The sequence below is a fragment of the Anas acuta genome, chromosome 1, assembly GCF_963932015.1.
Source record: "Anas acuta chromosome 1, bAnaAcu1.1, whole genome shotgun sequence".
NCBI classification, from domain to species: Eukaryota; Metazoa; Chordata; class Aves; order Anseriformes; family Anatidae; genus Anas; species Anas acuta.
The window spans coordinates 69,706,230-69,720,070 of NC_088979.1; the positions used below are offsets into that span (position 1 = coordinate 69,706,230).

The following is a 13,841-nucleotide window of genomic DNA, read 5'->3' on the forward strand; positions in this document are numbered from 1 at the left end:
AAATTACCGTATGCAGGAACACTATTGGATGAAAGATGTTCACAGGTAACTTTATTCATTGCTTAAATATACAAACCAATGTTTTCTGCTTCACTGCAATAAATTATGGTAGTTTTTTTTTAAGTAAATATATATTCAAGCAGAACGCATGAACACAACTTATTCTGAAAAACAGGGTAAAAAAAAATTTCTATGATTTAAGAAACTCAGTACTTTTCCAAAGGTTAATTTAGATGTCATCCAGTGATTCCCACGTGTTTGAGGCCCAAGGCCCATAGCCAACAACTCTCCCAACATAAAATTTAGTGCTGTTCTTGCACTTGCTGCCAGAATGGAAGTCAAAGCTCTTACTGTTTCCAGACGTTTTCTGAAACACTGTCCACTTCTACAATGTGTCATGAACATCAACTGGTTAATAAATATACTCTTCCACATCCAGGCTAATGGGCCAGTAACTTCATTTCACATCCTCATAATGAGATCAGTTTCTTTTTCTAGAAAAAAGATGGAGTTTCATGGTATAAAAAAAGTACTGCTGGGAAAGAGGTTCCTGTATTTGCCAAAAGCAGAGTTGCTGATTATCACTGTCACCATGGCCGTGCCATCTTCAGGCATGACTTCTACTTCCTGAACTGTTGCTTCTTTATAGAGCCAACTGTAAAAGTAAAAAGTGTATTAGTATCTTAAAGGCATTCCAGAGTGCATAAAGTATGATTGTTGGTTTAGATCTGAATGTTTGCATCTAGGTAATTTAACACTTCAAAAGATGAAGTGCTTCACTTAACTTTTTGTTTGCTACTTGCTGTTTGGAAACAGGGTGTAGGGTGTTTTCATAAACGTTTCAGGTCTCTGCTTTTTCTTTTAAATCTGGCTTCAGGACCAGTGGAATGGTCTTTCAGGAAGTTTGTCTTTTTGTACTAACACAGAACTCTGTGAAGGTCACTTTGAGAAGCGTGCTGTATGGTATCTACTGGTGATATTTGATAGTTTTTCAATAGGTCATAAAATGTTTACAAATATCCCTGTAATTCTTACCACAGATTAAAATTAGTATTGTATGTTTTGGCAAATAAGTTTTGCAATATTAAGAATGTCATAGTTGTTCAAGTCCTTCATAAAATTCAGAGTTGTTTACCTTAGCTGAGGTCCCTGTAAGTTGACTTTAATTGTCAGAATCTTCTTCCCTGTTGCTTTCAAAATTTTTTTCTCTATTTCTTCTTTCAGCTCTTCTAACCCATGTCCATGTAGAGCAGAAATGGCTAAAGCGTTTTCTTCAGTGGGTTCATACCTGAAAAGTAATAATTGCCATCATACTTGTTTGCAAAGATTATATTGAGAAAATATTCCAAGCACAGACAATTTAGCTGTGTTATTTTATACTGCTCTCTTCCTACAGAGATCACTTCTTGTTTGTCTCAAATGATTTCTTTTGATATTTAAAAATAAAGAATTAAATTTTTAAGACCATGGCTACATATGTAAAAGACTGAGAAACACTATTAAACATATTCAGAAGTATGGAAGCTTTTTTCTAGAAATAAAGAGATTCCAGAACATAAGAAATGTTTAAGTATACTTGGCATCTCCTGCTCACCTTTCTATCAAATCCACTTTGTTATGAACTTCTACCATTGATTCCAATAAATGGCTTGGAAGATTGAGATTCTTCAGAACGGACAGAACGCTTGCTTTCTGGAGGGCGGTTTCTGGATGAGTGATGTCCCTCACGTGAACTATCAGATCCTAGCAAGCACAAATAGACAAGACAGTTACTTAATAGAACATCCAGTTACCAGGCTGTAGAGATTTTATACCATTTTTGCATTTCTCTTTCGTACGAGTTGCTTTCCTATGCATTAGACAATGCCCTGGCAGGTTAACACTGTAAAATGACCTACTGGAACAATATAAAATCAATACTGTTTTTTATTCAAAGACGAAAGAAAATCTGTGGCAGCGTAGTCTCACTCCAGAGAGCATGAATGGCTGCCAACAACCCCAAAACAAGCTCTGTGAATTCCTTAACTAGCTTGATTGACAGATTTCAAATAATAAATCATATAATTTTTAATGCCAAGGCTGTGTAACAGTAAAACTTCAAAAATATTGGAGAAGAAAAAATATTAATTCTAAAAACGTTTTACAAGAGTAATAGCTGAAACAACATTTCAAATGTGGAAAAAAATGCATGTAAATTTTAATTCTGTATTCAAAATGCAGAAGACTCTTGTCATCCCTAGCTTCTGAGATACTACTATTGGTGCTTCACTTAGAAAGCTTTATACAAAAGTTACCAGTTTCAAGTACATACATGGTTAGATAGGTTGCAAATCTAAGCCATGTATTTGCCATGATAAAAAAAAAACAAACACACAAATAACCAAACAGGATTTGCATTCAAAGTATTTCAGCATCTTTGCTCAAGATAATGCTTCAAACTTCTGAAAACTGTAGTGAAAAGTACATTTCTTGCCTTTCACTTAAGACTTAAAAAGTAAACCAAACAAAATAGCAGCAGCCAGCTTTTGAAATTCCTGCTATATCACAGTTAAAAAATCAATCCTTAGAAGAATTCAGACATCCGACTACCTTTGAGGATACAGACTTTGTTTTAAATCCCCATCTATATAGAATAGAATAGTTAAGGTGGAAGGGACCTACAAAGATGATCAAGTCCAACTGCCTGACTACTTCAGAGATAACCAGAAGTTAAAGCACATTACTGAGGGCATTGTCAAATGCCTCCTGAACACTGGCAGGCAGGGGCAGCAACCACCTCTCTAGGAAGCCTGTTCCAGGGTTTGACCACGCTCATGCTAAAGAGATTTCCCTAATCCCAACCTGACCCCCCAGCACAGTTCTGTGCCGTTCCCGCGTGTCCTGTCACCAGTGCCCAGGGAGCAGAGCCCGGCACCTCCCTCTGCGCTCCCCTCCTCAGGACGCTGCAGAGCGCACTGGGGTCGCCTCTCGGCCTCCTTTCTCCAGGCTGGGCAGCCCAGGTGTCCTCAGCCTCTCCTCATAGGCCTTGCCTTCCAGCCCTTCTGCCGGCTTTGCTGCCCTCCTCTGGGCACTTTCAAGTACCTTAACATCCCTTTTCTGTTGCAGAGCCCAGAACTGCACATGGTATTCAAGGTGAGGCCACACCAGTGTTAAATCCAGTGGGAGAACCACCTCTTTTGACTGGCTGGCTGTGCAGTGTTTAATGCACTCGAAAATGTGTAAGAGGCACCCCAAAGTGCCCTCCTAGCTGCCAGGGCACGCTGCTGGCCCAGCACTCCCAAGTCCCGTTCTGCAGAACAGCCCTCCAGCCACTCATCCCCCAGTCTGTACCTGTGCCCGTCCCAGCTGCAGCACTTGGCATTAATGTTTGTTGAATTTCATGTTATTGCTGACTGCCCAATGTTCCAACCCATCTAGATCCCTTTGCAAGGCCTCTTGTCCCTCAAGAGAGTCAACAGCACCTCCCAGTTCACTATCAGAGCAAACTTGCTGAGGATGCGCTCCACTCCTGCATCCAGCTCATTGATAAAAACGCTGAATGGGACTGGCCGGAGAATTGAGCCCTGAGGAACACTGCTGGTGACTGATCACCAGACAGACTTAGCCCGCTCACTCCGACCCTCTGTCGTTTAGCCAGTTCATCTGTTCATCTGTTCATCTCAGAGTTAGACAATATGCAACTTTAAATTTTGCTATAACAGGCAAGTAATGAAAATATGACAGGAGAAGTACACTAACATTTATTACATGCTGCCTGCATCACAACTGTCCATTTTTAGAGCTACAGGAAACCTTAAGTCAAAACCAGAGCACTCTGAAGGGTTTACTTCATTTTTTTATTCTCAAGAAAGAGAACCTCAACTTATGCCAATGCACAGTCTAGGTTTTCATGTATTTAACAAGAAAAAAAAATTATCTGGCTTAAACGCCATGGAAAAGGACATGTATACTCTGAATAAATCCTTTCTGAAATCTATTCATACTTATATATTCTGCATAAAGTATCAGAAAACTGGTTTATTATAAGATATTCACCTGATAGTTATTATGTTAGAAGACCACTACAGTCAGTCAGGTACGTCACTAAGAACAGCATGCCAGTTAAGTTCCCCATTTCTGAAGGGGTGAAGACTATCTGGAAGAAAATTGAGTCAATTTCTCAATGTTTATAGTCAACTACTTACTGAGTAAGCAACTTCTTCTAAGGTAGCTGAAAAGGACTCAACCAGGTTATGTGGAAGATCAGACAGAAACCCAATAGTGTCAACATAAATAACTGCCATGTGTGAGGGCAGGTAGCCAGCGTGAGCTGTAATATCAAGAGTGGCAAACAGCTGATCTCGGGGTTGAAGTCCTGCTTCCCCGGTCAAGGCTTTGATCAAGGTGGTTTTTCCTAATTAAAATAAAAACAAAAGAAAACAGAACAACAAGGCTTTAATGGCTTGTTTCAAGCGAAATATTAATTTACAAGACTTGGGTGAGTTTTATGACACTACATATATTTCGTATCTAGTTCACTAATAGAAGTCTAGCCTGTGAGTAGTTATCTGTATTATGTTATGAAACCCAGAGATAATCTTAATTTTTATAACTCAGAATTGGATTTAAGGCCATGTCTGGAAGCTGTGCTGTGGAATAACAACAAGATGATCACAGACTGAACTGACCTGCAAGGTGACCTACCTACACATCTCACCTCTAAGACTATCTGAAGAATGCTGCCATGACAACATTAGGAAGCACACACACACACGCTCCTCAGTGCTTCTGTTCTGAAATAAAATGATTTAACATTTCCTTGTTAAATCCAACAATCACCAGAAGCACTAATACTATTTAGTTTATTAGTCTAATGCTTTTGTTACGTGTACTGTCATGAATATGATACCAGAGAAATTTATTTAACTCTTCATAAATATTTTACAGAATTTATAGTCATTACCTAGAATATGAGCACTTTAGCTTAAAGTATTTCAATTATGTGCGCAAAATGGTGGTATAGATGTTTTTGTTGAATCTTCAACACTATAAGTAGCTTAGAAGTATCAGTGTAATAAATATCAAAACTAATGCATGGTAAGCTTACTTTTTATAAAGAAGTTGAATAAAATGAAATGGTTTTAAAATAATATAATCTGAAAAGTGTTTAGTCCAAAGTCTATGTATGCCTTGTGTATGAATTCACTTGCGTAAGCTACAAAAAAAAAGAAAAAAACCTTTGGTTTTATTTAGATTCTCTTAAGAATTTTCTCTAAACACTATACATTAATCTATGAAAAGATGAAGTGCTTTTTAAGCACATTTCTCAGATTAGTTGCCAACTCTCCTGAATTTTCCTTCTATGCCTCAGCATTTCCTAGTGATCTCAAAACCCACATACTTTTCTCTATCCATTCTGATCAAGTAATAAAGATACATACAAAGGACACTAGCATGACAGTTTTCAGCATTAGATGAAAAATCTTTTTGACAAAATAGGTACTAGAAATTTCTCCAGAACATGTCTGCAAAAAAATCTGACTGTAACAAGCATTATTTACTTTCCTAACTATAATCTGACATATTCTCATTATAAAATCTAAAACATAATTAGAACACAAAGCCTATTCATACCAAAATCAGATTCTGGCTAGAGACTCTAATTAAAAATTAGACAAGGCAAGCTTCTTTGTGTGACAATTTCATGAGTTTTTGCTTACCACAATTTGTATAGCCCATTACTGAGATAACTGGAAACTCGCGTTTTCTGCGTTGAGTTCTAAGCAGAGACCTTTTTCTTCTTAGCTTCTCCAGGACATGCCTAATTTTAAGTTCTTTTTCTTTCAAGAGGCGATTCTGTGTCTCCATGAATGTCTCACCTGAAAAATACAAATGAGTAACTGGCAGAATAGTCTACAAGAGAACAGTAAAACAAGTGATGCTGTCTATCTGGAAATTGAGTGAGTTACCATTAGGGTATATGACAGTATACATAAGCAATTAAAACTGCGTATTCTTGCCAAAGATAGAGTCAGAGTGATAAATAATTATTAAGACACATGCTAAGCACTCTAGAATAACCATGTCTGGTCACAATAAACTCCTGTGGTTGCAAATGCTCTGTCCATGGCCACTTACTGAGCATGAAAACTTTACTATGGCTATGACTGAAGTTACCATCCAACACATTTTTTCATGTTCAATTAATCAGATGCAGAACACAAACTGTCTTTCCCCTGAGCCTCCCCCTAATAAGATGCAATTTAATCTATTTTAAAGACTATGGAGAAAAAAAATCATCTAATTCATGGGAATAGACTTTACCTGAGCCCATGATGTATCTTGATCCACCTCTCTGCTGATCTAGCTGAGACACCTCATTTTTTAGATTTGACCTGGCAGTGGAGTAATATTTAAATAAAATCAATCTTCTCTATCAAGCTATCTTAAAATGTCTAGCAAATATGAAGCATTAGTGATACTCTAACAGTACAAATGAAAATCATAATGGCTGTTCAGAAACTTTAGAGAGACAAAAATGCCTCTGATACATCCACGCAACACACACCAGCATATTTTTATGCCACGTAATACAGAAATGTGGAAAATTCAGATACAAATTAATGCCTTTAAGCTTCCTTGTTTATAGCTTTCCTTATTAAACCTATTTATATATGAGCTACACATACCTAATTCCTATACATTCTTGCAACCCATCTTCCATATCAGAAAGAACCAGCACCTTTTCACTAGAAATACATTTTGTAACATTATCTATTGAACACTTTCTTGTTTTGCCTGTCAGCACTGTAGGAGTTTGAAGCAATTACATTAATGCAACTATTTCTACGCTCTAATCAATCATTGACTGTAGTATGGAGACACCAAAACAGTGGCATTTTTTTTTCCCCGCAGTATAGCATTACCCTGATTGTTAATGTAAAGAAATTTTCACTAAAATATGCAAGGGTCAGTACATGCTTTGCACAGTTTGAGGTACCTTAGGAGTGGAATTTCAGCCAATGCAATCTGGAGTTTTGCTTCCTTAGTGCGGGCATTGCAACGAAAAATGTGAAGTACAATGGTGTATCTGTCAAAGACTTTCACTCCCCAGGCATCTTCTAGTTCTTTCTTTAGCCATGTAAAACAAAATAACCTAGATGTTTTCTGCCCGATTCAGAATACCAGTAAATCAATTCCTACACAGTGTTACAGTTAAAGATAGCTGATAGGCACCTGAACTCACAGTAATGATTATGAGCACCCAAAAGCAACATTTTGTTTGACAAGAAAGAAAGGTGAAAAAGAATTTAGAAGGTAGAACTTTATCTAGGCCTACTGAATTCCACAAGAATCCTTCTATTGCCTTGAACAGATTTTGAAAACAGCTCCTACAGGACATCTCACAGCACTAAAAGAATGAAGAATTTCAGTGGTTAAGGCCTTACAAAAAATAATTACGAAATGCTAGTATGGGAAAGGATAAAGATAACAAAGGAAAAGCAAAATAGTTATTGAAGTTAAAAGAAAAAAACAAGAGAGGAAGAAAGAAAAATTGTTTCATAACAAGCCTTCCATGAAATAATAAACTCCTCTCTTCCCACACCCCAAACTGCCCTAATTCACCAAAAGACACTCAAGGAACTTGAAGTATGCAGTAGTCTCCCATCACCATCTCTAAAATCCAGAATGCTCATCTTCTGTGTACATTCTCAAATACTTTATTGAATCTATATCCTGTTAAAATGTACTTAAGATCTAGATTTACGAAAAGATTTTTTGTAGTAAATCTGGGATTAAAAGAACTCATACTTCAATTTAGGGAATAAAAACTAGAAGGTTTATAGGAAACATTTTCAACTTTCATTTAATTGATAAATTGAAGTACTCAAGATAACTATTGGATATATCTACCTCTGATAATTTTATAATCCAGGGAGAACATTCAAAACTACCTGCAAAGCACTGATGTTTGCTTGCAGTGTTTGCACTTTACACCGTTTGACACTGCACATGCAAAAAAGCTAATAAGTATTTATTTCAGTTTGTCTAAGCATGCCAAAGGGCATGCTTATAGTTCACATGCATATAGTTCACATGCCAGTTATTTTATTGCCAAAGTGTTTAAAAAAAAAAAAAAAAGCAAAGCATGCTTCACCCCACAAACAATCTATCTTTGTAAAATACATTTTCTTTGTAAGGATTAGGAATGAAAGTTTAAAAATACAAAAAAAAAATAATACAGATTTGCTCTGAATTTATACCTCATATTCAAAATACAATACAGCAGACATAGCACTACAGAAAAAGCATATAGAATTCGTAGAGGTATGAAACCTGTGCACGTACGTAATCCAAAATCTTGACATTCCTTCACAGCAAAGCCGTGTTATCACCTCCCTTTTGTGAATAAGATCCGAGAAGTTTTTCCAACATTTTACATGTAAGTAGAGCCAGTGGCAAACGCACAAACACAGTCTATACTAAAAGGCTATCAGGCTGCAGGAAAACTTCATGCATGACATGTAGATACACTTATTATCAGCTGGACAAATATAACAAGAATTAAAGTTTCCATTCAGAAAAACTCAGTCCAGCTGGCTTCATATATTATCATTAACCAACCCTCTTGATAGCATCAAGATCTTCCAAACAATATGGATGTAAAGAATATGATTTGATATTAAATTACCTTTGTTATTGAAGATATTCTTTCCACATTCAAGAAGACAGCTGTCACATGGGGCATTTTTTTAATCTTTTCTAGAAGACGGATAACCATTACAAAATGCGATGTTAAATGTCAATTCTCTTCTTAAAATATACGGAATATAAAACCATTTTGCACTGAGCACAGTGCTCATAAAATTCCAAATGGCATCATATTCTTTGTCCACAGAACAGCCGTATCCACACTTAATTTCATACTATGTCAAAAACAGCTGCCAGTTTCTTTTACGTCATTCACTTAAGCATAGCGATTAAGGTGCCCCACACATTTCAAATGAACATGGGTTATTTCTATTCCATGTCGCTTTTGAAAAAAATATCTTTGAAGTTTGTCTGCAAACCTATTTGATGGATTAATAAAACCTTTACCTCTTTTCAACTTTTATAGCTATCCTTAAATAGTTTTCAGCTGCAGAAGCTTTCCTTTCTGAATGATGCAGTCCTGACAAACCTCAGTCCTTACCTGTCAAAACATCAAAGTTTCCTTTGCCAAAAACGAACTTCTTGTCAGGATTTTTTGTAGGAATAATTATTTTATCTAAAACAGTCCAGTTCGGAAGGGTATCTATGAGAGCAATGGCTTCGGCAATCTGTAACTCAGCTTTAGAGACACACACACAAAGGAAAAAAAAAAAAAAAGGTTATAATATATTAACTGCTCAAATTGCCAGTAACTGCAGGATGTGTGAACAGGGAACGACTATGCTACACTTAAATTCTACAGGTCCGATGGTTTTAATGAGCAGCATAAGGTGCAAAATGCCTTACCTCTAATCAGAATAATTAAACTCCTAGTTCGATGCAATTTAACTACACAAAAGCATCTTTCTGCCAGTACAAATTATTTTTATGGTTCTTGATTTTGAACTCTGAATCATATAGTCAATAAATTACTCACTTCTTTGCCTCTACACTGTACTTTTTTCTCAAAAAGTAAAATGCTTAACTAGCTTTAGATTAAACTGCTATTTTAGATAACCACAAGATCACAGGAATAATTCCTGGGTGTTTTGTGGCAATATGTAAAGAACTACTAATACCACATACCCTGTTTCTTACCACAGTACCTACTCTTATCAAGGACCTACACTGACTTCTGACTTGCTAAAGACACAGATTTCAATCTGCTTCATTAGTCAGTATTTTTTTTAAAACCATCTACATGGCAAAGCACAGATTTATGAGGATTTCATGAAATCACAAGGGCAAATCACATCAGTAGATCCAGTTTTGGTTTGCCAGACAGGAGATCCTCTCTCTATAGGAGTTTCACCATGTTTCTCTAGATAGGAAAACACATTTGATGTATTAAAGAAGTCCAAAAGGTAATATATTTTTAATTATAACCGTGATCCTTTCTCATCCTATCGATAATATTCGTCTTAGCGCTCATTTTTCTGTTGTAACTGTGGCATTTCAGCAGTCACCCTGAATCATTTGCTGACACTTTGTGCTCTTCATCTGGAGGGCCTGAACAGATGGAAAAGGCTCACCGCTGCTCTCATGCATGTTTGGACAGATGGGTGCCTTCGTAATTTTCCCCGCTTGTAAAATGGGAAGGCTTACACAAACTGAAAAGTTAACGATTTTATTCTGTAAAGGGGATAAGGTGTTGTAGCGAGCAGGGGTAATAAACGGACCGGGGGTGCCCCTGTGACTAGCAGGGCTGATACCAGCACCGGGGGTGCCCCCATTAACTACCAGGGTTAATAACGGGGCTGGGGGTGCCCTGCAATTATCAGGGCTGATAAAGGCACCGAGGGTGCCCACCCACCGGTGGTGAGCTGCGGCTTCTTGGGCCCCCAGCGAACCGCCGGCTGCACCACAGCCACCCGCTGCGCGCCGGCCACGGGGCCGAGCGGCGAGGGGCCCAGCAGCTCCTCCACATCCTCATCTTCCTCCTCCTCATCCTCCTCTTCATCGTCGTCGTCGTCGTCGTCACCGCCCGCCCTTCTCCCCCCGCCGCCCGCCCGCGGCGGCTCGCCCCTGCCCGGCGGCCGCTGAGGCGCCCAGAGGCGGAGCGCGGCGCTGAGCGGCCCCCTCACAGCCGCCCCCCGAGGCAGAGGAGGGGGGACCGCCCGGCGGCAGCAGCAGCGCAGCAGCGGCCGCAGGAGGCGGCCGGGCCCCATGGCGCTGCCCCTCCCCTCAGCGTGAGGCGGGACCGTTACGGCCGTTACGGCGGCCGCGAGGCGCGGGGGCCGGCGCGCGCCTGGCCCCGCCCCCTGGCGGCGGCGATGGCCGGCGCTGATAGGCCGGGGGGCGGCCGTGATTGACGGCGGGAGCCGGCAGCCGCGAGCGCGCGCCCGACCGTTGGAGTGCGCGTCCCCGCGGCCGTGCCTCTGCCTCAGCGCCCCCCCCCCACCTCCCCCCCCCCGCCTCCAGCACCACGGCCCCTCACAGGCAGGTGAGCGGGGCGGCCCCAGAGCCTTCCTCCTCCTCCTCCTCCTCTGGCCCCTCCGAGCCGCCAGGGCCGCGCCCGCCGCCCTCGGAAGGGCCCTGAGGGAGGGAGGGAAGGAAGGAGGGGGGGAGGGGGGGGTCCGGGCAGCTCCCCCTCCCCTCCCCCCTCGCTTCCCTGAGGTAATTAATGCCCCCGGCCGGCCGTGAGGGCCCTTAATGAGCGGCTCCGTCATTAGCTCGCCCTCTGCTCTTCTCCTGACAGCCCGCCCGCCCCGGGACGAGCCTTTCGGAGCCGAGCCCCGCCGCGGTGAAGTTTCCTCAGGAGCCCCCTCCCTTCCCCCCCACCATCAGCTCGCTGCCTGCGCCGCCGAAATAATGTAGTGGAAATGATAGCCGAGCCCAACGCAGCCAGCAGCCTTCCCAGCCAAAAGTAAGACCTGGCGCCGCTTATTTACTTATTTATTCATTTATTTATTCAATATTTCTTTTTTTGGGAGGGGGTTGGGGGGGGGTGAATTCGGGCGCTGTCCCTTCAATCCGTGTCCTGCAGATAAGTAGGGGAATGGATGTGTCATTGGGGGTGGGAGGGAAGGTAAAGGGGATTGGCTGTGTCTTGTTACTAACGTCTGCGTTTCGTTTCCTTTCCCTTTCGTGTATTGTTCAGCATCTTCTAAATGTAGCTTTATGCCGGTGTGCAGGGAGGTTGGTCTTACGAGCTTCTCTGTGCCCTGTGCTGTGCAAGTGAACCTAGTTTGAATAAAAACGGGCAGATTTATAGTCTTAGTGGGTGTGTTCGCTCCAGTGACAGATTTGAGGCGCAGAGAGGGAAGAGCACCAAGTTATCTGTAGTCTACCTGTTGGCATTGCGTACTTGTTGCCTTAGAGCAGGGGGAGAGGATGTGCTTCTCCAGAGCTACTTTCATCAGGGGCATGTCAAGTCTTCCCCCTTCAGAGGCTATGTTTTCAGTCATCAGTTGATTCAATCAATAAACCAAATGCATTCATATTGTTTACAGAATGGGATATGTAGGTAGAAAGAGCAGATACAGATAATAAAGTTACTAAAGTTGAGCATACCTTGTGTAGTTTTGAAGAGTTAAACTTCTTAGGTATCTAGTGTTGCCTACTTTGAGCTCATTGTAACCTGGTCTTTGCTCATCTTGTTACCTTCCAAGCAAGTGCGGCCTCACCTCCAGTACAGGAGTGTATTTCTGGACACCACAGTACAAGAAGGACATGAAACTGTTGGAGAGTGTCCAGAGGAGGGCGACGAAGATGGTGAAGGGCCTAGAGGGGAAGATGTATGAGGAGAGGCTGAGGGCACTGTGCCTGTTCAGCCTGGAGAAGAGGAGGCTGAGTGGGGACCACATCGTGGTCTACAACTTCCACGCGAGGGGGAGTGGAGAGGCAGGCGACCTATTCTCTGTAATCACCAGTGATAGGACCCACGGGAACGGTGTTAAGCTGAGGCAGGGGAAGTTTAGGCTTGACATCAGGAAGAGGCTCTTCACTGAGAGGGTGGTTGCACACTGGAACAGGCTCCCCAGGGACGTAGTCACTGCACTGAGCCTGTCTGAATTTAAAATTGATTGGACTGTGCACTTAGTCACGTGGTCTAAACTTTTGGATAGACCTGTGCGGTGCCAGGAGTTGGACTTGGTCCCTATGGGTCCCTTCCAGCTTGGGATATTCTGTGGTTCTATAAGCATGCTCCAGGTCTTTTGCTTCGTTAAGCTCTAAGAGGTGCTTTCCTTGTAGGCCATGATGACAATCGGTGTAGCTTGCCAAGTGTCCTTTCCTGAATGTTTCATCTGAAGCAAACCTTTTAGTTTCAGAAGTGACAGGTAGGTGCCTGGCAATTGTTTAGCTGAGCTTCTTATTGTTTGGCGATTGTTGTTGCTTCTAAAAGGTGAAGCAATTGCACTGAAATTTATGATTTAGAAAATATACAGGTGGGATTAATCCAGTAATGTAGGTTAATTATTCCTTTTAGACGGCTGAAAGAATAAGCTATGATGGCATGAAAGAGGTAGCTTTCTTTTTTAAGAGTGGGTCTCTTAAGTCTCCTCTAAATATTTATTAAAATGAGAAAACTGAACTCAAAAATTTCCATGGTAGCATTGTGTGAGGGCTAGAAGAAGGGCTTTGCTTCCTTCCTGCTTCAAGTTTTTTATTTTTTTATTTAATCTCATCAGTAACACTTCCAGTGCTATTGAAAGGACTGTATTGTGGCAGGAATGTAAGGTAGAAATGTGCCTGTGAGCCATATGTTGCAGGGTCTAAAGGTCAAATTTATGATGAGATAGGAATGGAATTCCGCCTCCTGTGCTTTCTTACCGTTTGCTGATGGAAACAGAGTAAATGGCTGGCAACTGTTCCTTACAGTACACGAGGCAGTGAGTTGAGGTATGCCAAAACACTTGGTGTGGTGTTGACAAAAAAAAAAACACAAACAAACACAAAAGAAAAGCTTGTGATTATGTCAAAATTTGTCAAACCTACTGTTGTACTCAAGTAGTTGTTAAATGGAGGTGCGCATAAGGATCACTGCGGTAGTGTTCACATCATCCTTAGGATTAGATAGAGTAATTCCTATTTTGCTCAAGAAGACAAGAGGATGTCTTAATTCTTTTTACAGTTTCTTCAACAGAACTCTAGTTGTGCAGATAAAAACTCAAGGGAAGTATCTAAGTGGCTCCGTATGGTTCAGTTTGTAAACTCTGGTCTAGTTCCTG

At 41.1% G+C, this 13,841-nt stretch overlaps 2 protein-coding genes across 2 annotated transcripts in view; one reads left to right on the forward strand and one right to left on the reverse strand.

Moving 5' to 3' along the window:
- Positions 1-29: 29 nt before the first annotated feature.
- Positions 30-10,871, reverse strand: GTPBP6 (GTP binding protein 6 (putative)). Its single transcript, XM_068681706.1, has 10 exons — positions 10,484-10,871; positions 9,173-9,310; positions 8,672-8,742; positions 6,980-7,110; positions 6,304-6,374; positions 5,700-5,858; positions 4,185-4,393; positions 1,595-1,743; positions 1,136-1,288; positions 30-655 (listed from the first exon to the last, which is right to left on the reverse strand). Exons 1-10 carry the CDS (start codon positions 10,836-10,838, stop codon positions 514-516), a joined length of 1,578 nt encoding a protein of 525 aa, XP_068537807.1. The 5' UTR covers positions 10,839-10,871; the 3' UTR covers positions 30-513.
- Positions 10,872-10,996: 125 nt separating this feature from the next.
- Positions 10,997-13,841, forward strand: part of LOC137856363 (cohesin subunit SA-2-like) — a 62,068-nt gene continuing 59,223 nt past the window's right edge. Inside the window, exons 1-2 of the mRNA XM_068681661.1 lie at positions 10,997-11,113; positions 11,369-11,536. Of these exons, the coding sequence (XP_068537762.1) occupies positions 11,493-11,536 (44 nt within the window). The 5' untranslated portion in view covers positions 10,997-11,113; positions 11,369-11,492. The remainder of the gene's footprint in view (positions 11,114-11,368; positions 11,537-13,841) is intronic.

Coding starts and splice junctions, on each gene's coding strand:
- GTPBP6 (XM_068681706.1), bottom strand. CDS start 10,838: ATGGGGCCCGGCCGCCTCCTGCGGCCGCTGCTGCGCTGCTGCTGCCGC. Junction 6,375..6,979: donor GCTGAAATTCCACTCCTAAG/GTACCTCAAACT, acceptor CTCCACTGCCAG/GTCAAATCTAAAAAATGAGG. Junction 4,394..5,699: donor AATGGGCTATACAAATTGTG/GTAAGCAAAAAC, acceptor TATTTTAATTAG/GAAAAACCACCTTGATCAAA.